General features: G+C 41.1%; 1 protein-coding gene across 10 annotated transcripts in view; it reads left to right on the top strand.

Annotated features, from left to right (window-relative positions):
• Positions 1–24,277, top strand: part of DENND5A (DENN domain containing 5A) — a 125,262-nt gene that overhangs the window by 42,439 nt on the left and 58,546 nt on the right. For 7 of the 10 annotated variants that reach the window (XM_075065171.1, XM_075065162.1, XM_075065170.1 and 4 more), the window contains exons 2-4: positions 10,997–11,068; positions 11,705–11,814; positions 12,720–13,380. In XM_075065171.1, coding sequence (XP_074921272.1) covers positions 10,997–11,068; positions 11,705–11,814; positions 12,720–13,380 — 843 coding nt within the window. The remainder of the gene's footprint in view (positions 1–10,996; positions 11,069–11,704; positions 11,815–12,719; positions 13,381–24,277) is intronic. The other 3 variants (XM_075065166.1, XM_075065163.1, XM_075065169.1) reach the window with 1 other exon arrangement.

The raw sequence follows: 24,277 nt of genomic DNA, 5'->3' as shown, positions 1-24,277 counted from the left end.
GTGCTCTGTGAAAATCAACTATTTATACTATCTAGTGTTTGAAACCGGACAGGAAATCTGCCACCGGTACTTGATGGGCTGCAAAGATTAGTGATTATCCCCTTGCAAACATCATTTTCTTTTTTTTAAAAGAAAAACAAATGTTAGAAAAAAAATATCCATACAAACTCTAAAGTTTCGCTTGGCAGGAATTAGCACGTGGAAAGGCCAGGTAATAATTCCTGTCCAGGTAATTAACTGGACCCCTATAAGTTACCTAGAGCATAATTAATAGCATGGTTCAGATTACTATATACATTTAGGCTTTTTTGCATTATAATTAATTATTTAACCATTAGTCCGGGTGTCCCACAAATGAATTGTTCACCGTACAAAGTTAGTTAATTACTTGTACGAGTTAGTAATAGATGCGCTTGCTAAACTATGTCATGTCTTAGGATACGTCTACACTACCCAGGATTATTTCCAATTTTACAAAACTGTTTGGCAAACAGATTGTATAAAGTTGAGTGCCCGCCTCCACACTAACACATTAATTGGTGGCGGGCATCCATGTACCAGAGTAGCTAGCGCGATTTCCAGCAGCCATCGTGCACTGATGGGTAGCTATCCCGTAGCTATCCATAGTTCCCGCAGCTCTCTCGCGACCCTTGAAGTTCTGGTTGAGATCCCAGTTGCCTAATGGGCAAAAAACATTATCGCAGTGTGTTCTGATAGCAGCCTCACCCCTCACTCATGAAGTAGCAGGACAACCGTTTCGCGCCTTTTTCCTGGGTAACTGTGTGCAACGCCAGTTAGCACGAGCACTGGACCTGCTCAGATCAAGACCGCAATCGTGGACATTGTAAACCACTTTGGTCTGTGCAGTCTATGCTGAACTGGGACCTGCAAGCCGGCGAGGAGGGCGGCTATGGCAGAGCGGCGTGACAAGTTGAATGACACAGAATTCTCTTCAAACCCGCGCGGCCCCTGCGCTATTGGAGATCCTGTGAAATGGGGCAGTTCTGGCCATTGAACCGCGATTTTGGCCCGGAGAACAAGGCACAGACTGGTGGAGACCGCAAGTTTGCCGGGTGTGGATGATTCACAGTGCTTGCAAAACTTCTCGCATCGGAAGGGCCACTTTCATGAAACTTTATGCTTGCTTTCCCCTCCTTGAAACGCCATTAATACAGGATGGAGAGCCCTCACAATGAGAAGCGTGGCAAGGCCCTTGGAAGTTGCAGCCAGACAGCTACCGGTCAGTCGGAGGATCAACATTTGGAGTGGGGAAAAATCTGCTGTGGGGGCTGCTGTTATGCAAGTAGCAAAGCATCATTAAGCTGCTGCTACGAAAGGTTGTGACTCTAGGAAACGTGCAGGTCATACGTGGCATGGCTTTGCGCAAAGGGGTTCCCTAACTGGTCAGTTAGGGCGATTAGTGGAACCCATACCCTATCTTGCCCGGCGCACCAGGGCACCAGTATGTAAACTGCAAGGGTACTTTTCAATGGGCTCTGCAAGGCACTACGTGGTTCACAAGGGACGTTTCACCAACACCACGTGGGATGCGCAGGAAGGTCATGACGGCTCGCATCTTCAGGAACACTACTCTGTCTTAATGCTGCAGCAATAATTATTCCCAGACAGAATAACAGTTGGGGATGTTGAATGGCCTGTCGTATCCTGGGACCCAGCCTACCCCTTGAATGCCAGATGCCTCATGAAGCTCATACACAGACAGCCTGACAGTAGTCAGGAGCTGTTCAACTACAGGCTAAGCAAGCAGAATGGTGTAGAATGTGCATGGGCTAAGCATGCAGAATGTGGTAGAATTGCATTTGGCCGTTTAAAGTGCGCTCGCGCAACATACTGACATTCGTCTGAACTCAGCCAAATCAAGTCCCCATTGTTATGCTGCTTGCTGTGTCTCATCACAATCTTTGAGAGTAGGAGAGACTTTATGGATGGGGGAGCCTGAGGGCAAATCACCTCCCGCCGCTGATGTACGCGCAGCAGACACCAGGGATTAGAAGAGCACACCAGGAAGCAGGTCGCCTCAAGCAAAGCTCTGAAACGAGTTTCATCCACGGGCAGAGGGACAGTGTGACTTTTTTGTTTCTCCTTGATGACTCATTCCCTGTAGCAACCCACCTCCCCTCGATTACAATTGCCTTAAGGAATAAAGTCACTATGTTTTAAAAATCATGTAATTCTTTATTAAAAAGTCATTATAAAAGATGGAAGAGAACTGTGACAGGGTACCCGATGTTGGTTGCGGAGCAGATAGGGGGAAGGAAAAGGCCACTAAAAATATTTCAAAAAATGGACAGCCCTTTTGCGTCGGTGGGCTGTCCATGGGGGTGGAGTGGGCACGGGCACAAAGCCTTCCCACGCGTTCTTTACCATTCGGTGAGGAGATATTAGAACGTGGTGAGGGTGTTACACGGCTGCACGGCCATCTGGACCCTTGCTGCTGTTTCCTGAAGCTCCACCAGACGTTGGAGCGATGTCATTTGATCACACAGCAGCCCAGCTTGCATGCCCACCACTGCATATCTCTCTCCTACTCTCTGTTCCTCCTCATCTCAAGTGTCCCTCCTGTCTCATGTTCACTGGAACCTGCTTCTGTAATTTGATACCACGTCGCTTCCACTCATTCCAGATGACTCTTTCATTGTTGGGTTACTCCATTAATTTTCTGAGAACATGTCTAGTCTCGTGTCTTTTTTTTCCTCCGCCTTATCCGATATAGCCTCAGGATGAGTAGGGAGGCTTGAAAATTTACAGCTGCTGAGGGAGGTAAAAAGAGAAAGAAGTATTTAAAGATACATTTACAGAACAATGGTTTAGTACTCTTTCACAGTGAAAACACTATTCACCTGACATAGCACATGTGCTTCACTACAGGGTCCATTGCATCTTGATATTGAGTGCCTGCAGCTCTTGGTGTTTAGAGATCTCACGACGCAAGTCTGGCGCCGAATTCAGCTATGCAAGCGCATGGTAAGCCATCTTTTGGCTTCTGCAGCCCTCATTATACACAGTGCCTTCCTTTCCCAAATACCAACAAAGCCCGTTCGCCTGCTTCTTTCCTGTTAACGTGCAGCAGGCAGAACACCCCCCTTTCCAATTCTCTGGATGATCGCTTACCTTCCCCCCACCACGTGTGTGTTCATGAAGATCATTGCTAATACCCCCCCTTGCCCCCCCAGCGCGTGGCTGGTGCAGGGAAGATCCCTGCTAGCCAAACGCGAAAAGCTCAGCGCCTGTACCCTGCCTCCTCTCCCCCTGCTTGGCTACCTTCAAGGAGGATTTCTTATTAAGCAACAGGCAAACAGGCCGTAGAATGGCCATCTCTGTCCCCTTTAAATTATAATTCTGAATTTCAACCAGGTTACTATGAACGATATCACTCTCTGCAGGTAACACAGCAAGATAAAAAACGGATGTTGCTTGAATGCCAGCAATCACCGGGACCATACGCAACTAGCTTGTCATGCAATGATACCAGATTACTTGCTACATGCATGCTGGTCAAGTGTCCTACCAGTGGGACGCAAATAGCTGCTTGCCAGAAACCTTCTTCAAAGGCTTTGAAGTACCTCCAGGAGAGCTTCATGGAGATGTCCTGGAGATTTCCGCTCCATCCCCAGACATGTTAACAACTTTTCCAATAACGTACTGGCGTGAATGCATCCCAAGTCCTCAGGGCAAATCAATCATTAAAAAACTCTTGCTTTTAAACCATGTTTATATTACAAAGGTACACTCACCAGGGTCGCTTCATGGCTTCATTATCGGGCACTGCTTGTGGAGGGCTGGAGGGTAATTCTATCTGGGTGAGAAAAAGCTCCTGGCTGTTGGGAGAACAGAGTGCTGTGTGCTCTCTGCAAGCTCGTCCTCCTCTTCGTCCTCCTCATCTTCCCTTGTCCGCAGAATCCTCAGCATGGCTGATTACCACCCACTACCTCGGAATCCACGGAGGGGGGGGGTAGTGTGTGCGGACCCCCCAGAATTGCATGCAGCTCAGCTTAGAAGTGGCTGTTTTCGGCTCTGCCGGACCTTCCGTTTGCTTCTTTGGTTTTCAGGTGGCTTGTCTGAGCTCCTTAACTTTCACTCTGCACTGCACTGGGTCCCTGGTGTGCCTTTCTCCATCATAGCCTTGGAAATTTTTCAAATGTTTTCATTTCGTCTTTTGCAACGGAGTTCTGTTAGCCACAGACAGAATCCTCTCCCCATATAACGATCAGATCCAGTACCTCCCATGCAGTCCATGCTGGAGCTCTTTTTCGATTCTCAGGAGACTGCATTGTTACCTGTGCTAGTGAGCTCTCCACCCGCTGGCCAAACAGGAAATGAAATTCAAAAGTTCGAGGGGCTTTTCCTGTGTACCTGGCCAGTGCCTCCGAGTTCAGATTGCTGTCCAGAGAGGTCAGAGTGGTGCACTGTGGGGTACCGCCCGGAGGCCAATACCATTGATTTGTGGCCACACTAAGCCTAATCCGATATGGTAATACCGATTTCAGCGCTACTCCTCTCGTCGGGGAGGAGTACAGAAACTGGTTTAAAGAGCCCTTTATATCGATATAAAGGGCCTCGTGTGGAAAGGTGCAGTGTTAAATCGGTTTAACTCTGCTAAAATCGGTATAAATGCGTAGTGTAGACCAGGCCTTAGCCAATGACTTCCTGTAAATAGGTGGTAACTGGAACTGCTGGAAAAATGAATTGGTGAAAATGTTTGAAGTTCCCCTTTTTAAAGTTTGAAATAGACTCATTGTCCATTAATGTGAATAAAAATAAATAAATTTGTCACTTTTTAAAAAAAAAATCCAGTTTTCCGTAAGAATATGGTTTTCAGTAAACTATTTTGACAACTATGTCAATTAAGATTCATGAAACGCTTCATGGGAAATTTGTCACATTGACCATTTTTCTACAAACTTTTTGTTTTAGAAGAGACAGTTTTTCTATGATGAAATGTGTGCAAAAGATTTCAGTCCATTTTAGTTGTAACATTGTTCTTTTGGTGTATAGCTGGGGACCCTTTACCATGCCTATCTCATTTACTTAGCTGGCATTCCTTTCTCCCAGCTTTTTGTGAAAATAGGACATCCTTTGTGGGATTGCTGATGTAGCCGCAACCTTATATTATTATGGACTCATATACTTGAGACTTATGATAAGCAGGGCAGGTGGGAGACAGGAAAAAGCCTTCCCCTACCGGATCCAGAGTAGTTCTTTGAGGGGTCATCAGGAAATGATTTGAGAGAACCAGTTACTAAAGTCTTGATCTTTTTCTTTAGGTTACAAATCTTGGGAAGCCTAGTTGGCAGGATTTTGCAAAGTACTCAAATGAGGTATCACATGCAGAACATTTTTTCAAATTGCCTTCTTAAGAAGATTACTGTTGTGTGGGTAATTTCATTTCCAAAGAAGATTCAAATCTTGCATCTCTGAGGAGAGTTGCTGAAGGGAAGGGAGTTTCTGGGGCCTAAGCCTTGTTAATGGTCTCAGTCAGACAGAACTTAGCTGTAGGTGTCCTCTCCTGTTAAGGTGTACCACACAGGATTACTGTGGGCAAACACAGAGGAGAATCCTAAACACCAGAGAGGAGATGTGGTTTGGCAGAGGGGGAGGTGACACACATGACATGGTCTCCTTCCAATTTTCAAAGGAAACCTGATGGCTTATTGTTTGTCAGATTAAATGCAGTTGGTTGTTTGAGTATGGGATATTCTAAATATATGCAGCAGCAGTTGTACTGAATGTGCAGTGAGTAAATTCAAATAGATGCATGGCTAAGCCCATGACGCTTTCTGAGTTGAAGAGCAGTCATTTCATAGTCAATATAAACAAGGTCGGGACTGATTGGCTAGTTCATTGCCTTGTCTCATGATTCCATGTAACACAAAGTATATCTTGGTTAGTAGAGGAGTAGCATGAACTCTAATAAGGCTGTGAAAACAAGTTAATTTTATCAAAGTTATCCAATAGAAATCATGTTAAAGGGTTCTTGAAACCTGTTTAACTTTGTCCTAAAGTGGACAGATTTTTAGTTTCCTTTAACGTGTAAGGTTTATTCTTCACTGCAGACCTATATTGGTATGACTGTTGCTCAGGGGGGTGAAAAATCCACACCCCTAAGCGATGTTGTTATACTGACCTACTCCCCTGTGTAGACAGCTCTGTCAGTGGGAGAGCTTCTCCCGCCGATATAGCTGTTGCCTCTCAGGGAGGTGGATTAACTATGCCAATGGGAGAGCTCTCTCTGTCATCTGAGACCATCTTTGTTAAAGCGCTACTGCGGCACCGATGCAGCGTTTTAAGTGTGGACTTGCCCTAAGACAGCTCATCAGTTGAGCTTATTTAAAGCTCAACCAGAAGGGAGGTATTGAGCAACATCTGTGAGCTGCATCTGTTTAATCAGCTCAGTATTGAACTTTGATGCTTCCTGACAGTGTTAAGTGTGTATTTAATACTTTTCTCTGATATGCCTCACAGTCAGCATTACGGATGGGGGTGGGAATTGAAATCTTGGGATTCTGTCTGTGTCTGAAAAGGATCCTGGGGAGAGGAGGAGATGATAGTGACTTTCCATGTCAGGCAGGACTTCCCCAAGAATTTGTAATCTAGTTTAAGAGGAGATGAAAGTACCTTTACCAAACAAATAATAGTAAAGTGTGAAAGGATGGGAACTGTAATAAACACAAACTCTGCTTGTGTTCCTAACTATTCAGTTTTATATCTTAACCTTATTCCTGCTTGCATAATTTTCATTTAAACCCACCAATTTCTGTGGCTTCTTTTCCACTTTCTTGATATTGTGGGGACTCTGGAAAAATGGGGGAAAGATAAGTTAGAATGAAGAGAGAAGAGAAAGGGTAGATGTGAAAGTCTGGAAGTACAGTAAGTGTCATAATGACGAGAACAAGAAGCATAGTGAGGTAAAACAAGTAAACCTTTCCCTCCCTAGCTGCTGTGGGTCCCCCATCTGTGCTGGGACTCTCTGTGAGAGGAGGAGCTTTTAAGCTGTATCTTCAGAGCCTATGTATGGGCTGAATAATGGATTGACAATAACTTTCCTTGAGTTAAAACTCCAGTGTACAAACCCTTTCTGTGTGATGGTTCAGTACTTTGCACAGTGGCGGCCCGAATCTCAGTAGGGATCTCCGCATGCTGCTGTAATATGAATAGCAATGTTATATTATGAAATTGGCTCATTATATTGAGGCTTGCACCAATATGTTCAGAAATGTGCTGGCCTGAAGTTAAACTACTGGAAAACAGTGTTGCCAAACCCCAAGATTAAAAACATCATGAGATTATTATTATTATTATTTATTTTTAACATTAATATGTTTTTGGGGTCTGTCTTCTGAGTTCTGAACTCCCCTCCCCTCCCGCTGCGTGTGTGCATGATGGTGTGTTGCCTACTCTCCCACATTTATAGGGTAAGGTGACTTTTTTGGTTGCTTCTTGCAGCTGCTCTTTCTCCCAACCCCCAAATCAATCCTATTCCCTTTCCCCACATCATTTCAGCTCCCTCCCAGCCTCACTTCTACTCCTTCTGGGGTTCTTCATCCCTCCCCCACCCTGACCTGTGGGGGCTCCAGCAGAGTCTCCAGGTCAGGGGGGATGTCATTTGCCTCTCCCCCCCCCCGCCCTCCCTTTCCCAAGTGCCATCCCATTGCTCACAGGAGGTGCTGGGGAGCAGAGACACCCTGAGCTGCTGGGCTCTTCCTGCAGCCTCTTCCCTGGCGCCCCTCCTATGAGAAGAACTGTGTCCCCTGAGAGAGAGCCAGGAAGAGCCATGCCTGACTCCTGCAGCAGCTGTGATTGGCTGCTCTACCCTAGGGGGCAGGACAGTGGGGAAAGCAGTCTCTGATTTCACCTATATTGCAGAGCCACACTTTCTTTTCTTGCTGCAGGTCCTTAAATATATTTCAGACAGCTTCTCTTCAGTGATATCACAATATTACTCTTTATTGCAGAGATAAAATGGTCTCGATAAACATGTATTTTGAAATTGATCATCATAATGAAATGTCCTGTTAAAAGAAGGTTCCTAACCCAGGGAATATTTGTGTTTAATTTCTTTTAAACGTCTGCTGATATTTGTGGTTTTGGGAATCTGGTGATTTGAAACCACCTACCACAAAGGTGTAGGAGAGAAGTTGGCATGCAAGTGTTTACTTTTGTCTGAAATACCATGGAAGAAGAAAAACAACAAACTAACTTAGTAACTGTCTGTCTTTTTCTGAACTGATTAAAGCTGACATTACATCATTCTAGACTGACATAAATATAGAAAACAGTAGATGTTTTAAATCTCCTGACTTGTTTTTAAAAGCTTGTACTACAGAGATCTCTGGGGTTTTTCTCTGGCATCTGTGTGAAAGTTGAGAGATCTGGGGTGACTGGGTGGAATGTCATTAATATTTTTGCCCATTTTTGACAGAGTGGCAGCTTGCATCTAGGCCAGTGGTTTTCAAACTTTTTTTCTGGCGATCCAGTTGAAGAAAATTGTTAATGTCTGCGACCCAACAGAGCTGGGGATGAGGGGTTTGGGGTGTGGGAGGGGGTCAGGGCTCTAGGCTGGGGGTTCTGTGGTGGGGCTGGGGATGAGGGGTTTGGGGTGTAGGAGGGGGCTCTGGGTTTGGGGGGGCTCAGAGCTGGGGTAGGGGATCGAGATGCAGGAGGGGGTCAGGGCTGGGGGTGCAGGGTCTGAGGTGGGGCTGGTGATGAGGGGTTTGGGGTGTGTGGGGAGCTCAGGGATGGAGCAGGGGATTGGAGCGTAGGGATGGGGTGTGGTCTTACCTCCGGCGGCTTCCCACCTGTCCTGGCACTGCGGATCATGCTGCACCCTGGAAGCAGCCAGCAGCAGGTCTGTCTCCTAGGCGAAGGCAGGTCTGTCTCCTAGGCGGAGGTGCGCAAGCAGCTCCACACTTCTCTCAGTCACAGGCATCGCGCCTTCCCGACCCAGCTCCAGTGCAGAGCCAGTGCTCGGGGTGGGGGCAGCACGCAGAGTCCTGTGGCCTCCCTGCCTGGGAGCTGTACCTGCTGCTTCCAGGGTGCAGCATAGTGTCAGAGCAAGTAGGAACTAGCCTGCCATAGCCAAGTAGGAACTAGCCTGCCATAGCCAGATAGCACTGCTGATGGGACTTTTAATGGGCCAGTCGGCGGTGCTGATCAGAGCCGCTGTGATCCAGTGCCTTACATTCCATGACCTGCAGTTTGAAAACCACTGGTCTAGGCTGTTGGGTTCACTTTTCTTTTAGTTGTTTCATTTTAAACTCTTCCATAAATGTCATTGTTACTAAATAATCCTTTTCCTTGACTCTGACCCTACAAATTATCTTGTTAGTTACAAGGAGGAGTTATATGTGGGTCCTTATTTTTTTTATACTCAGATGTTCCTATTAATAGATTTCAAATTTTCCCAAATAGGCTCTTGCACAGTGACTAGATATAGCTTCAGTACCATATAAAGATATACATAATTACAAAAGCAGCTGAGAAAGGCTGCATGGCAATCAATCTGCACATCCACCATTTTTTTTTTTTTTTGGTAAATATATCAAACTAAACTCATGAAAGTGAAAATTGGGGGCTCTTTTTTAAATATGGGGGATTAAATATCTCAGGTCCTCTATTAGGTTCTGATTCGAGGAAAAAAGTCACTGTTCAGTACAGCATTTAAAGATGATTAACTTTGAAGTACACCTCAACCCTGATATAATGCATCCCGATATAACACAAATTCGGATATAACGCAGGAAAGCAGTGCTCTGGGGGGGTGGGGCTGTGCACTCTGGTGGATAAAAGCAAGTTCGATATAACACCATTTCACCTATAACACGGTAAGATATTTTGGCTTCTGAGGACAGCGTTATATCGAGGTAGAGGTATATGTGCTTAAGTGATTTCCTGAATTGGAGCCCTTGTTAGGGATTTTCACTTTAAGAACCCCATTAAAAGAGTTAGTTGGTAGAGTTTGCTGCTGTGTCCCCTCAGAAAGCTGTATTTAGGAATGTGGGGGCATTTTGCAGAACCTAATGTTTTGTAGCATAAAGATTTTAAGTCATTTCAGTCAATACAGAAGTGTAATTTTAAGTATTACTGTAGAAGAACAGAACAAACCCAACAACTTCCAAATCAACTTCCTTTGCCGCTTAATTATTGTGTACAAGATAATAAATGAGGGGTTGAAATGTGGTGGGGGTTTTTTTGTTTTGTGTTTTTCCTTTTGCAGGTGGTGTTGAAGTCTCTGGATTTATTTAAAGCATGGAATTTCATGTAATTGTTACAGCAGCTGTCACCAACTGCATGCTTGCTAACCACATTCTAGTAAGAAGGCAAAGGTTATTTTGAGAGGCAAATTTTGTTTGCCTTTTATATTAAAAAAAAAAAAAGTATTAAAAATCACAGTTGATGAAGTGAGCTACAGCAGCAAGACCCATGATGATTAAATTTTATTCTCTGGAAGTTAAATTCATCCCAGCACAGAGGCTCCAAATGAGGCTTTATGGGCCACTTAGGCCTCCCATTACTCTATGGGGAAAGCCAGCACCATGTCCATGCAGCACTTAAATCTCACTTAAGCCCTATTTTGAAGATTTACATAGGTCTTAAGTGGGGCATAGGCCTTGGACTGGGCCCTTGCATAGGGTGAATTTCATCATCTTCTCTTAAGGGAATTTTAGAATATGGCTTTTAAAGAAGGCATGTAGTTAATTACCACTGCAGTGTTGGCTTGGCCATAGAAAAGTGTTGTGCAAGAATTCCCGTCCTCTGAAGTGTATTTATTGTTGACATTTCTGATGGCTTATTAATGCTTCATTTTTATAGCTGTTAATATGCTTAAGTAGTATGTGTTAGGAAAATATGGCATCAGATCTATTGTGAGGGTTAATTCTGTATGAAATATTGTGCATTGGTCACTTCTTGATGTATAATTACTGAATAGTTCACATTATTCAATTGTAATGCAGTGTTGTTTTTATTTGTTATATAGCACTATGCCAGTATATACAGGCCTCTAAAACCCGAGATGGTGCCGGCTGTTTCATTGCAAGTGCAGTAGAAGGTAAAAGGAAAAAGAAAAGAAAAACAGCACAAACTTTCTAACTCTTTCAATATCTTTTGTGCCCTTTGACCTCTTAACTTCCTAGATTCTCTCTTCACAGCTGACTTTTTTTTTTTTAATAGTAGGGGGTGGATTTCCGACTGTCAGTCTCCAAGAAGAAAATTTGAGGAGATTTTTAAGTGTCTGTCTCAAGCTCTGTCTTAATAAGCTCTTTGCTTCATCTTTGCATCTCTTGTCTATTTGTGCTTTTCATGGGTAATACACTGCAGAATATAATCTGAATTGTATTCTATTGCTGTTCTCCAAACAGAATTTGAAATAACCCAAATGCAGCTTCTACAGTTGCTGCTAAGAAATAAAGATAAAACAGTAACTGTAGACCGCTTCTAGCACATTCATATTTTAAGAAAAGCACAGATAAATAATTGTGTATAAATGTTACCAGTGCTAATACTTTTCAGTCTAATTACATGCTAACTATCTTGCATTTTCTGTTTCTGTTAAAGGGAAATGTCTGTACTTAATTCACTTATCTTCACGTTTGGCTACTGATAGTTGCTTTCTGGCCTTATGTGAAAGAGCTTGGAAAGAGAATGAAATGATTGACTTGATATATTTTTTTTCACTTTTTTTCAGGTGAAAATTTTGAACAGACTCCATTAAGACGCACGTTTAAGTCTAAAGTTCTTGCTCGTTATCCTGAGAATGTAGAATGGAATCCCTTTGATCAGGATGCAGTGGGAATGGTCAGTATGACATAATGTGCTCTTTGTTTCTGTTGGTTTTTAAGACTAGTGCTCCCTTTACTATAATGGTTAAAAATAAATGCCCAGCTGGACTCTCCAGAAATTATCTTTTGATAATGGCAAAATAAAAAGCTGTTGTACAAAATGTTAAATATTAATTGACAAGTTGCTTTAAATTTTGCAGATTAATTTAAATGAAACAATTCCCATTTGATTTTATACTTGGAGAATATAAAAAGAAGGCATTTGCCCTTAAAATAACTGATTATTTTCATATTATCATGCAATTTTAGGGCCAGAAGAGACCTCAAGAGGTCACCTAGTTCATCCCCCTGTGCTGAGATAGGACTCATGATGAATCATTTTTTACCCTTATTCTGCAGTATGCCAGAGAGTAGGCTGTTGGAGTAGAAGTGAGGGAAAATTAGTCCTTTTTGTGGTTAATGATTAGTTGTTCCATCTATATCTATTTTCCTTTTTCAAGGAATGGAATTTAACTTCTTACATCACCTTATATTTTTACTGTGCTTTAGATAAAACTGATTTTCTTTTTTTAAAAGCAAAAATCACGATCAAAACATTTTTTTCTTCCACTATTTTTGTATGGTGTAATTCTGTTCCTATTGAAGTCAATGACAAAGTTCCTGTGAATTTCAGTGGAAATCAGATGTGGGCCTTACGCTGCATGCCTTTGTTCTGTGTAATAACTCTTAGTTTTAATGTGTTTATGTTTAAGACACTACCTAATGTAATGTCTTACAAAATCTGTTTAGAGAGAAATGAAATGTAATGTCAATTCTCAGCATTCTCAAATGCTGTCCGTTATTGCCAAAAAATTTGAAAGAACAATCAAAATGTTATGTAGTATTTATTTAACTTTTCCCACTTTTTGTTTTCTTTTATAGCTATGTATGCCTAAAGGGCTTGCTTTCAAGACTCAAGCCGATTCCAGAGACCCTCAGTTCCATTCGTTTATAATCACCCGTGAAGATGGCTCACGAACATTTGGGTTTTCTCTCACATTTTATGAGGAGGTTACCAGCAAGCAAATCTGTAGTGCAATGCAGACATTATATCATATGCACAATGCTGAATATGACATTCTGCATATTCCACCCACAAATGACAAAGAGACCTGTAGCAGCATAGAAGACTGTAATGGAACTTCTGTATCAAAGCTACAGCGTTTTAACTCGTATGATATTAGCAGAGACACACTGTATGTCTCTAAGTGCATTTGTCTGATTACCCCAATGTCTTTCATGAAGGCTTGTAAGAAAGTACTAGAGCAACTTCACCAAGCTGTAACTTCTCCTCAGCCACCACCGTTACCTTTGGAAAGTTACATCTACAATATTCTCTATGAGGTTCCTCTTCCTCCAGCAGGGAGATCCTTAAAATTTTCTGGTGTTTATGGACCAATTATCTGCCAGAGACCAAGCACCAGTGAACTGCCATTATTTGACTTTCCAGTTAAAGAAGTTTTTGAATTACTTGGAGTGGAAAATGTGGTTCAGCTCTTTACTTGTGCTCTTCTGGAATTTCAGATACTGCTTTATTCACAGCGTGAGTACTCTTGTCTTGTCCTGTGTAACTAATGGCATCATTTTTTTAATAGAGATTCGAAAAATAAATAGCTGTAATAAATTCCTATTGGCATGTCACTGCTGTCAGTGTGTTGCTGCTGTCAGAGTGATTTAAATCAGACCTCACTGGAAACTTAAGGCCCTCAGCAACTCTGAAAATCATAGTACCTAACTTTAGACACTTAAGTTTGAAAATATTGCCCTTACTTTAATATCTCGTGTGCATGAAATGACGTGAGATAGGACAGGAAAGCTGGCCTTCTGCTTTCTTTGCAAAATCACCATTAATTAGAAGAATAAATGAATGGTTTCTCCCCCATTTCTCCCCAGCTTGCTGAATTCCTGCTCTGACTTCACTCAGTGAGTGGCATCTTAGGTGTGGTGTACACATAAGTTAGGTTGACACAGCTGCGGCACTTGGTCGTATAAAAAATTCACAGCCCTGAGCTCTGTAGTTGTGCTGACCTAATCTCTGGTATAGATGCAGCTAGGTCATGGAAGAATGCTTCTGTCAACCTTGCTGCCTTTCCTTGTGGATGTGTAATTCCTACACTGATGGAAAAAGCGCTTCTGTCATTATAGGAAGTGTCCACGCTATAGTGCTACAGCAGCACAGCGACGGTGCTATTACTATACTACCTGTAGTGTAACATACACAGTTGTAAACAGGTTGGATAAAAATCATTGTTAGTTTTTTTTCCTCAGAAAGAATTTTATCAAAAAATCCGATCTAAAGAGAGTTTTTGAGCTATAATGTAACTTAATTAAGATGTCTCATCATGGAATAGGGATTATAAATTCTGATTCTATAGTATGAAACAATATATTCATGTAATGTTTAAGAAAAGTTTTGTAAATGCGTTCCAATAGTTCATAGATTAGGGACCCAATCTTAGGGGGCTCCAGGGGCTTCTGTATAGATTATTTAGGGTAATCTTTCTATATACCCACTGGGACTCTGTGCTCAGTCTAGAAGATGCGATCAGAGATGCTTAGTTTTGCAGCTCTCAAACTGTGGAGTTGTCTCCAGAGATAACATGCTTGTTAACAGCAGAAAATGTTTTTAAATAAGTAATATATAGAGGTGAGAAATAACAGACCTCAACTCTATTGTCTCTCTACAAATTTGTGTACACCGAGTCAATCCCTTACCTCTCTCTAAAAGTACAAAGTTTCAAAAAGTTCAGTGAATAGAAGATTGTTGGGGGCAGAACAGATCGGGACCCAGAGAAGTCTGGAGATAAATGTGAGAGGGGAAGGACAGGCAGTAGAAACAAAAGTGAAACTGAGTAGCATATTCTGGAAGTCTTGAGGTCTTTCAGCATAGCCTTCATTGATTTGAGATCTACTATACCATTCTCATATTAGAAGGGAAAACGTATAATGGCAGCAGGCTGTAGAAGAGACCCAGTTTGGGAATATTTTAATGAAGTTCCTCTACCTGTGGATAAGACAGGCATGTGTCCAAAATGCAAACAGTGCAACAAAGAAATGCAGGGCCTCGTTGCCCAAATGAAACATCATTATGAGAAGTGTTCCTTCTCACGAGGAAGCTGCACTGAAGATGATGAAAGGAACATGTCTGAACATGCAGGATCTTCAGGTTGGTAAACTTTTTTTTATTTCATACTTCTTTCTTAAGGACTGCCTGTCTTCCTTCTGGACTATTCTTGAATTCTCGTGTTTGAGCCAATATAGTTGTTACTCTAAGGTACTATCATTTTAGATGCAGTTGGGATAAAAAATAAATAACTGAAATAGGCAGATCTTCCTTTTACAATTTCACCTTTAAAGTAGTACCGAGTGTCAGTGAGTGCAGTGAGTAATACTAAATGAGCAGTATGATAATAATAAATAAATAATTGCATTGACTTACTTTGTTTAGGAGAATCCATCCTCAACATACAGGATTCTGAAGACTATCCACCTTCAAGATCATCATCATTTTCTATAGTTTCAGAGTTATCTGCCAATTATAGTGTTTCAGTCACATCATGTATGTCACATAGTCACAGTATATCACCTGTAACAAAAAGAAAAAGACAATCTGCATCATCCAGAACATGACTTGGACATCCAGCAATCATCCTTCCATAATGCCAACTATAATAAACTTCAGAGCTAAGGGTGAACCACTCAAGAAATATATGTTTGCTGATAATGTTTTAAGGAGAGTCACACCAGTGAACTGGTAGAAGTCACTTAAGCACTTGGATTCAGAGACTGTTGAAGTGATAATTTCACTTTTAACACTGCTGGCTTCTTCTGCCAGTGTAGAAATAATATTTTTCCTCCTTTGGACTAATTTGTTCCAAATTGAGAAATTGTTCGAGACCTGAAAAAGCAGGAAAACTTATTTTTCTTTTCCAGATTATGAGCAAACAGGAAAATGAAGGTGAAGATGACTGAGTTAGCTGCAGAAGACAATATTTTAAGTTTCTTATGTTGACCTGACTGACAGTCAATTTTTTAAAAAAATATTTCATTTAACTATTTCAGTTAAAAACAATTTTAACAAAAACAAACCTGATTTTAAAAAAACTTGAATGTTTAAATTCAAAAATTCATATGCTAGTTTTGTTAAAATATTGTTTCCTGTTGAAGAAAAAAAATTCACAATATATAACGTTGTTGTTTTAGTTAAATAAAACACTTTAAATGTCTGTCTGGTGATGTTCTCCTCCTAATACAGCATGGAAAGAAAATCCTCCAAATATTAATGATTAACCTGTTGAATTGGAGATAGTTCACCTCCCAGTGACTTCATAAATATCTGGTTCAATTACCTTTGGTAAATGAAATAACCAAACAATCATTCATTTTCTGATATAGTTGTAAAACTAATTTGAAAAGTTTTTTCTAATTAAATCACTTTAAAGATGTATAGTGTGTGACTTCTAAGAATGAAACGTACTTCTGTCTCTGAGTTGTGAAGAATTTGTGTTAAGGTTATAACAACCAACAAGAATGCACTTATGTAGAAATCCATGATTAAATTGAGTCTTCCTGACTAGTGATTTAAGTCATGATTTAAATCAAATCCACCCTGGTTGTAAACATACAATGAACTGTGTGCCCCGGGTTGCATTTCAAAAAGCATACAGTTAATTGTATATGAGAACAAAAAAAAAATTGTGCACCCAAATTTTATGGTTGGACAAGTTATTTGAAAACTAAAATTTAAATCTCCATTTTCTGTCAGGCCCTGAGCCAACTCTCACTGAAGTCAAATAATATAAATTAAAATATAAAACATTTTTAGAAGAAGTTGCAAGTGCTAGATTAGATCAGCATTTGCTTTCACATGGTTTGTTTTGTTTTCTACATCACTTATTTATCTAACACCTTTGCAAAAGTCTTAAACACACCGATTTCAGTTGCACCATTAAGCTTTTGTCAATCCTAGGCTCCTCTGTTGGTGTAATTCCGTTGCAGGAAGTGGCGTTATGCCCACAGAGAATTTTGACTTTTCTTTATATTTCCAAGAGTTGTTTCCAGTTGTGCAGCCCCATCAGCAGTAGCAATGGTGGATGTGCTAGTATAGACTGCATGTCCGTGGTCTAGTCACTCATGGCAAAGAAAGTCAAGGGCGCAGTAAATCCCAAGGTAGCTTGTGTTAATTACGTCATCTGCTGGTTTCCAGTATGATTTTTTCCCCCTCTTGTCCCATGTAGAATGATCTCTGAAATAAGTGGAATACAAATAAAATGTGCATAGAATGACTAATAACTTATAAAATATGTCCTACCTCTTCAGCAATAACTTTTGCTGATCTACTGTACCCTGCACATGCAATACAATATTCAGTTACACAAAGCAATGCGAATGCAAGGTGTTTGGAGAACTATCAGAACTATGTGTACATTAAGAGCTGAGATGTGTGTCTATATAATTGGGATTGGACATGATTCAGGTATGGTCAAAATAATCAGGCATCTTTCTGTATTGCAGTTAATTCATATACTTCAGCCGTTGTGTGCTTTCTTCACTAGTAAGCTACATGAGAAAAGTAGTATAAAATGGGTTCATTTACTTTTTTTAATTCAAATATAGAATAAGTTATGACATCATGTAACGATCCCTTTGTGGATTTACAAAACAAACTACACCTCTACCCCGATATAACGCAACCTGATGTAACACGAATTCGGATATAACATGGTAAAGCAGCGCTCCGGGAGCGCGGGGCTGTGTGCTCCAGTAGATCAAAGCACGTTCAATATAACGCGGTACGATTTTTTGGCTCCTGAGGATGGCGTGATATCAGCGTAGCGGTGTATTTCACATATAGTAACTTTTTTCTAATTTTGGGAGTCACTAGAATACACATCCAGTAGGCAGATTTCTCAGTCTCTCTTTGGTGGTTCAGTAATAGTTTTAGGGTTTTTCTGTTTTGGCGGTTGCAACAGATGTTTCCCATAAGATACTTCATAAAATGTAAATCTATTATCCTTCTAATAATCTGGTCGACAAGAGATAGTGTGATCAAACTGGCTTGTAGTCACCCTGGAGACATATCCAGTAACAGATTTGTGTACATGTAGCTAGTCAAAAGGAATGAAGGCAGAAATATATATAGTGCCATGGGTACAGGGTGAACCCTCTTTCATAGCATCCAAGTGTACCCCTCAGATGACAGGCTTCACTTCCTTCATCTCTTTCAAGGGTAGAACCCCATGGTTCAACCACAGTTAGCTCTGTGGGGTGCAGCCCCTATTTTCCGACAGGCCCAACTGTATTTGTTGCAAAGAACTTTTGTCTAAAATTTTGTGACCATGAACTAATTTAAAATGAATCCAAACAGCTTTTACAAACCAAACATATTTATTCATCCAAAGGTACATAACTATCAGACCATGACAACTGAACATACCTTCTCTAGAAGAAAAGCTGTGTAACTTGGCCTTGTGCCTAGAAGAACCATCTTCCCAGTTAGTGCCCCATCCATTGTTACCTTAATTCCCTTCAGGTTCTTTACCTAGAGGTATCTTATGTCCGACCATTGTTTGGTTTCCTGCTTGCTCTTTGTATCAGCACCTTTTGATTTAATTCCCTTTAGCCAGTCTGAACAGTGTCAAGTAGGTAACAGAGGTACACATAATATTCATAAAAACGACTCCTGTTCTTCACGTATAGGTATGTCTGTTCACTAACAAAAGAAGCTTTATACAGAAGCTTGTTAACTTTTTTGATTGTGGTTGTCCTTTAGTGTTTTAATTTGCCTTAAGTGGTCATACTCACTTGCTAACGTAAGTTACTACGTGACTTTGCTAGAGTTGCCAATGGCCCATGGAGATTGCATTGGTTCCTTTCCATTTTATTAAAATGCTCCAGACACACCTGAACTTTCTTTGAGATTTGTCTTGAAATAGAACTGGCAAGTACTTTGAAGTGATTGAAAGTTTGCTTTGTTATATCCTAGCCTCTGTGAGTCCTCCTGTATCCTTTGCTGAAATGCACTTTTTTTTTTTTAATTTACTACAGCAAAACCTCTGTAAAAATAGCAACAGATATCCCTACTCTTTTTCTAGCATCAGTATTGTTAATTGTTTGTTTTTCTTCTTTCAGAAGAGGAAGAACACCACTGTAATAAAACTGTGGTCACTTATTTTGGTACTTACAATGACACACTCAATCTAAAAATTGTCTGAAGTTTTTTTATATATCAGTGGTGTCACTGGGACTAGAGAAAAAAGTTTTCTGTTTTGTTTTCCAGCTTGTTTACTTTATAAACTTAACTATATTTTGTATATAATTTTCACTGTTTCCCATATATGATCAGTTTGATTTCCTGTTTTTGTTTATATTTGGGGTTTTTCAAACAGCAAGAAGGGAAAACACTTTTTTTTTAAAACAGGGAAGTTTGATTAAAAAACCTCAAAATTTGGCAGGAGAACTCAGAGGCAGGTAGAATGTGAAATCATTTTAACTAATTTTTAACATGGTCTAGATTTTGTTGACAGTTGTGTCTGAGCATGGATTTAGGTGCTGAACTTTAAACACCCAAATTAGAAAATTTTGCTCTAAAAACTTAACTTTTTTTTAAATCAGTCATGAAACCTGATTTTTTTTCCAATTACGTGACAATGTAATTGGTTAGAACAATTTCTGATATGCTCTTTGTGTCAGATCAGATCACTGTACATAGTTTAGTAGAGCTTGACTAACAAGCGTACAGATCTGAAAACCTAAAAAGTTAAAATGCTTGTCTACACAGGATGCTATGTTGTATTAACTCCAGTTTGTTCACCTTAAAGAGCCTTGTGTCTAGACATGAACTTTTTAAAGTAAATTATTTGGAATCTTAAATTGCAGTAAGTAATCCTCCCTGGAAAAGGAGTAAATTGACTTCCCAGTAAGTTTGCTCACTTTAAAGTTTGCATGGACTAATTAACTACTTCACTTCTGACAGTCCTCTAACTAGTATCCCACACTGCATTTATTCACTCCTGGATTGGCCTGTCTTTGTACCTGTGTGCCCTCTGCTGCTCTGGGTCATCTTGACTGGATGTTATTTCTTCATTTAAATGCTGCTCCAGGCTTCCACATGAATCTCTTAAGAGATCCTGGACTTGATTGCCCTTTCTGGAGAGCTGTGTGTCTAGACCCATCTAGAGAAAAGTCATCAGAATGTAGAGACATGCGAGAGCAAAGGAAGGTGAAGGGGTGCTGGCCAAGTCAAAGTACAGGAGCTGTAGCAGAACTTCCTGAAGAAAATGGAGGACATGTTCACGCAACTTGTGACTGCATCCCAAGAGAGGACTGCCAAGGCAGAAGTGTGAAGGGATGGTTTCCTGGATGACTCTCAAAGGCTCGTAAGTGAGCGCATAGCCCTGGAGATGGACATAATGCAGACAGTACAGAGACAAACAGCTGTGATAGAGCAGTTTTTGTTATGAAGATCCTGCATTGCATGCCAACCTTGCAATATCCTGCAAACTATGGAGAACACACCATAGTGGGACCATCATTTCCATCATCCTAATTACAGGCCTTTCCCACAACAGTTGATTATATTGGAGATGGAGAACACTTTTGGGCACATTGCATACAGGAGTTTGAACATGTCATAGTTTGGCCATGCCTTAGTTCCTTTTTGAACAAATAGAACTAAGGCATGGCCAAACTTGCACTACGTTCTTGGTTAATGCAGTAAAAATCTTTGTTAAACTTGGCTGCAAAACTTCATTGAGGTATAGCTCCACCTGTACATTACATAACATTCCTCTCAGTGGTATCAGTTCCTAATCAAATAAATACACAAACACATTTCAGTCATTTCCTTGGTTACAGTACATTCGATACTCACAACGATTGGCTTCAGAGTAGGAGTACAATGCATCCCTGGCCTGTCTTGTTGACTGGTGGGGTCATTTTTCAGAGGTGCCATCTCTGGCTGTCCATAAAATTCAGAATTCTTCACTCTCATCCTCCTGCCATGTGCTCTCATTGCTCACAGATATTTTGCTAAATATCATGGTACTTGTTACACAGGATACATACTGTTGAGAAACATCCAGCCTTGTCATGAAACACCATCCACCTTCGTTTCCTTCTTCCAAATGCACACTCCACTGTCATTCTGCAGCTAATCGGGATATAGTTAAACAGGTCTTTTCTCCTATCCAAGTGTCCAGCAAAAGGCTCCATAATCCAGGAAAACAGAGGGTAAGCTGGTCTCCCAGAATAACCCCATTAATGTCCAGAGTGGTATGGGGAACAAAAACTCCCTTGCTTGCTCCAGAAACAGGCCAGTGTTTCTAAAGATCCTGGCATCATGGACCTTTCCAGATCACACCACACTAGTGTTTGTGAACCTTCCCTAGTGATCAGCCAGGCCTTGCAGCCCAATGGAGAAATACCCTTTCCTGTTCATAAAGTTTTGGACTTGGTGTGGAGGACAAAGAATAGGCATGTGAGTCCCATCAGTAGCTCCTGTACAGTTCAGGAACCTTATTCATGCAAAACTATCAATAATGTCTCTTGTACTGCAACACTTTGTGACCCAGCATAGCAGCATCCCCTGAATAGCATTACAAACTTCCATGACATCAGTACTGACAACTGATCTACCAATACCAAACTGACTAGTAGCTACTGACTAGTAGCAATCAGGGGTGGCAAGCTTCCAGTTGGTGATGGCCTCTCACTTCTAGCCTAGATGAACCTACTACCAGAGTGCACAACTGGGTGGAAAGCTGTACTCAGAGTAGTTATCTGTGGTTCACAGTCAAACTGGAAGGTCATATTGAATAGGGTCCGACAGGAATCTGTCCTGGTTCCGATTCTATTCAGTATCTTCATAAATGATTTGGATAATGGCATAGACAGTACGCATATGAAGTCTGTGGACAATACCAAGCTGGGAGGGTTTGGAAGTCCTTTGAAGAATAGAATTAGAGTTCATAATTATCTTGCCAAACTGGAGAAATGGTTTGAATTAATTAGGATGAAATTCAGTAAGGACAGATGCAAATTACTACACTTAGGAAGGAATAATCAGTTGCACAAATACATAATAGGAAATAATTGTACTGCAGATAAAGATCTGGCAGTTGTATTGGATCACAAACTAAATGAGCCAACAATGTAATACTGTTGGGGAAAAAGGTGGGGGGGGATGTATTAGCAGGAGTGTTGTACTCAAGACACAAAATGTAATTCTTTCACTCTGTTTAGCACTGATAAGGCCTCAACTGGATTACTGTGTCCAGTTCCTGGCACTGTGCTTCAGGAAAGATGTAGACGAACTGGAGAGAGCTCAGAGGAGAGCAGCAAAATTAATTAAAGGTCTAGTAAACATGACTTAAGAGGAAAGATTGGGGGTGGGGGGAAAGGGTTGGTTTAGTCTGGAGAAGGGGAGTAGAGGAGATGCATGATAGCAGTCTTCAAATATATAAAAGGTTATAAAAAGGAGAGTGATAAAGTGGATAAGGAGTAATAAATCTCCTTATCCACTGAGGAAAGGACAAGAAGTAATGGGATTAAGTTACAGCAAGGGAGATTTAGGTTAGATGTTAGGAAAAACTTCCTAACTGTAAGGGCAGTTAAACACGAACAAATTAACCAGGGCAGTCGTAGAATCTCCATCTTTGGAGGTTTTTAAGAGCAGGCTAGACAAACACCTGTCAGGGAAGGTCTAGATGATACTTACTTCTCCCTGAGTGCAGGGGACTGGACTAGATGACCCAACACGGTTCCTTCAAGTCCTACATCTCTGTGATTTTCCATGCCGAGGGGAACTCATGTTGGTGTTCTGCTGCTGCAGCTCCAGGGTGAGTTCTGCGCAGCTTTCTAGGAACGTAGTCTGTCATCCCTGTTCTAATCACTACTTTCTCCCGCCAGTCTTTGGGAGTTGACCGAGCCAAGAAGCAGCACTCCGCTGTGTAAAACTGCTCCGGATAAATGCCCTGCAGAGGTAACGTTCAATTTGCGCCTCCTCTTGTAGCCATATTCCTACAGCATCCAAATCCATCCAGCTGCATGACTGCCATGATGGTGGTGCTCAGCAGGCCCTCCCTGGTGCCACACAGCAGTTCAAAAGGAGCACCGACAAAATACAGGGAAGCCACAAGAGGAATCTCATGAGTTTTTAGACTCCACATCCCAAAATTCCTCTTGGTTCCAGTATGCATCTCCGCCCAATGCACTACAATAAAAAGTAGAGCACAAAGCTGAGTGGTGGAACATTGCACCATGACATCTTCCCAGAATGCTGTGTACTTTGATTTGAAAAAGCTCAGAGCCATGTGGATGCTATGAGTAAAAGGAAACTACCTGCAAGCTGGCATTACAAAGCCATGTGGAGGCACTTCTGTTTGATATACACATAGGCCAAACAAATTAAACTGATTTAACATCCCCATGTAGACAAAACTTTAAAGTATAAAAACATATAGTGTTCAAAAAATATAACAAGTTAGATTTAAGTCCGAATGTTTGCCTTTTCTGTTTGCCAGAAGCTGGGAATGGGCGATGGAATGGATCACTTGATGATTACCTGTTCTGTTCATTTCCTCTGGGGACCTGGCATTGGCGACTGTCAGAAGATAGAATACTGGGCTAGATGGACCTTTGGTCTGACCCAATATGGCCGTTCTTATGTTTTTAAATACAAAATAACAACACCATTGTGTTTATTGATAATTATTGCCTCAATTCATGTTTGTTAGAAGATATATTTTCTTTCACTGACTGAAGCAGTTATTTTTTCCTCAGATTGCCAGTAAATTCTTAGCTTGAGGCAAAAATAATCAGTAAATATTGAAAAAGTTTTGTCCAACACCACTGTTCAGATGAGGCCCTAGAAATGCCTTTTTAAAATAATGACAAGGTGGGTGAGTTAGTATCTTTTATTGGACCATCTTCTGTTAATGAGAGAGAATCTTTTGAGCTATGCAGAGCTCTTCAGATCTGGAAAAGGTATTCAGTATGTCACAGCTAAATGCAAGGTGGAACAGATTGTTTAACATAGGTAGTAAACACTTTCTAGGAGACCCTGCAAGGTGAAGGGTTTTTTTAACGTATCTGCAGTCATAGGACAAAAAAGAGGGATTAGTGGGTTACAGATTATTTGTTTGTAATAAGCCATACATTCCATGTCTTTGAGACCATGATTTTTAGTGTCTAGCAAAGTTATGAATTTAAGCTCACAGGCTCGCCTTTTGAAGGTGGTGTACAGGTTTTCTTTGAAGATGAGGACTGAGAGGTCAGGTATGGAGTGATTGTTTTGTGAAGTGTTCACCCACAGGGCACATGGGATTTTTGTGTCTCATCATTTTTCTGTGAGAGATAGAGACTGGAGTCTGTCTTCACCCTGTGGTGGGTTTGTGGAAGATGAGGTTGTAAAGTTTCTCTTGGAGTTGCTTGGGGAAAGA

Source organism: Chelonoidis abingdonii, chromosome 4, assembly GCF_003597395.2.
Source record: "Chelonoidis abingdonii isolate Lonesome George chromosome 4, CheloAbing_2.0, whole genome shotgun sequence".
Lineage (NCBI taxonomy): Eukaryota > Metazoa > Chordata > Testudines > Testudinidae > Chelonoidis > Chelonoidis abingdonii.
Note: the sequence above shows the minus strand (reverse complement) of the source record. Positions and strands in the feature narration are given on the sequence as shown.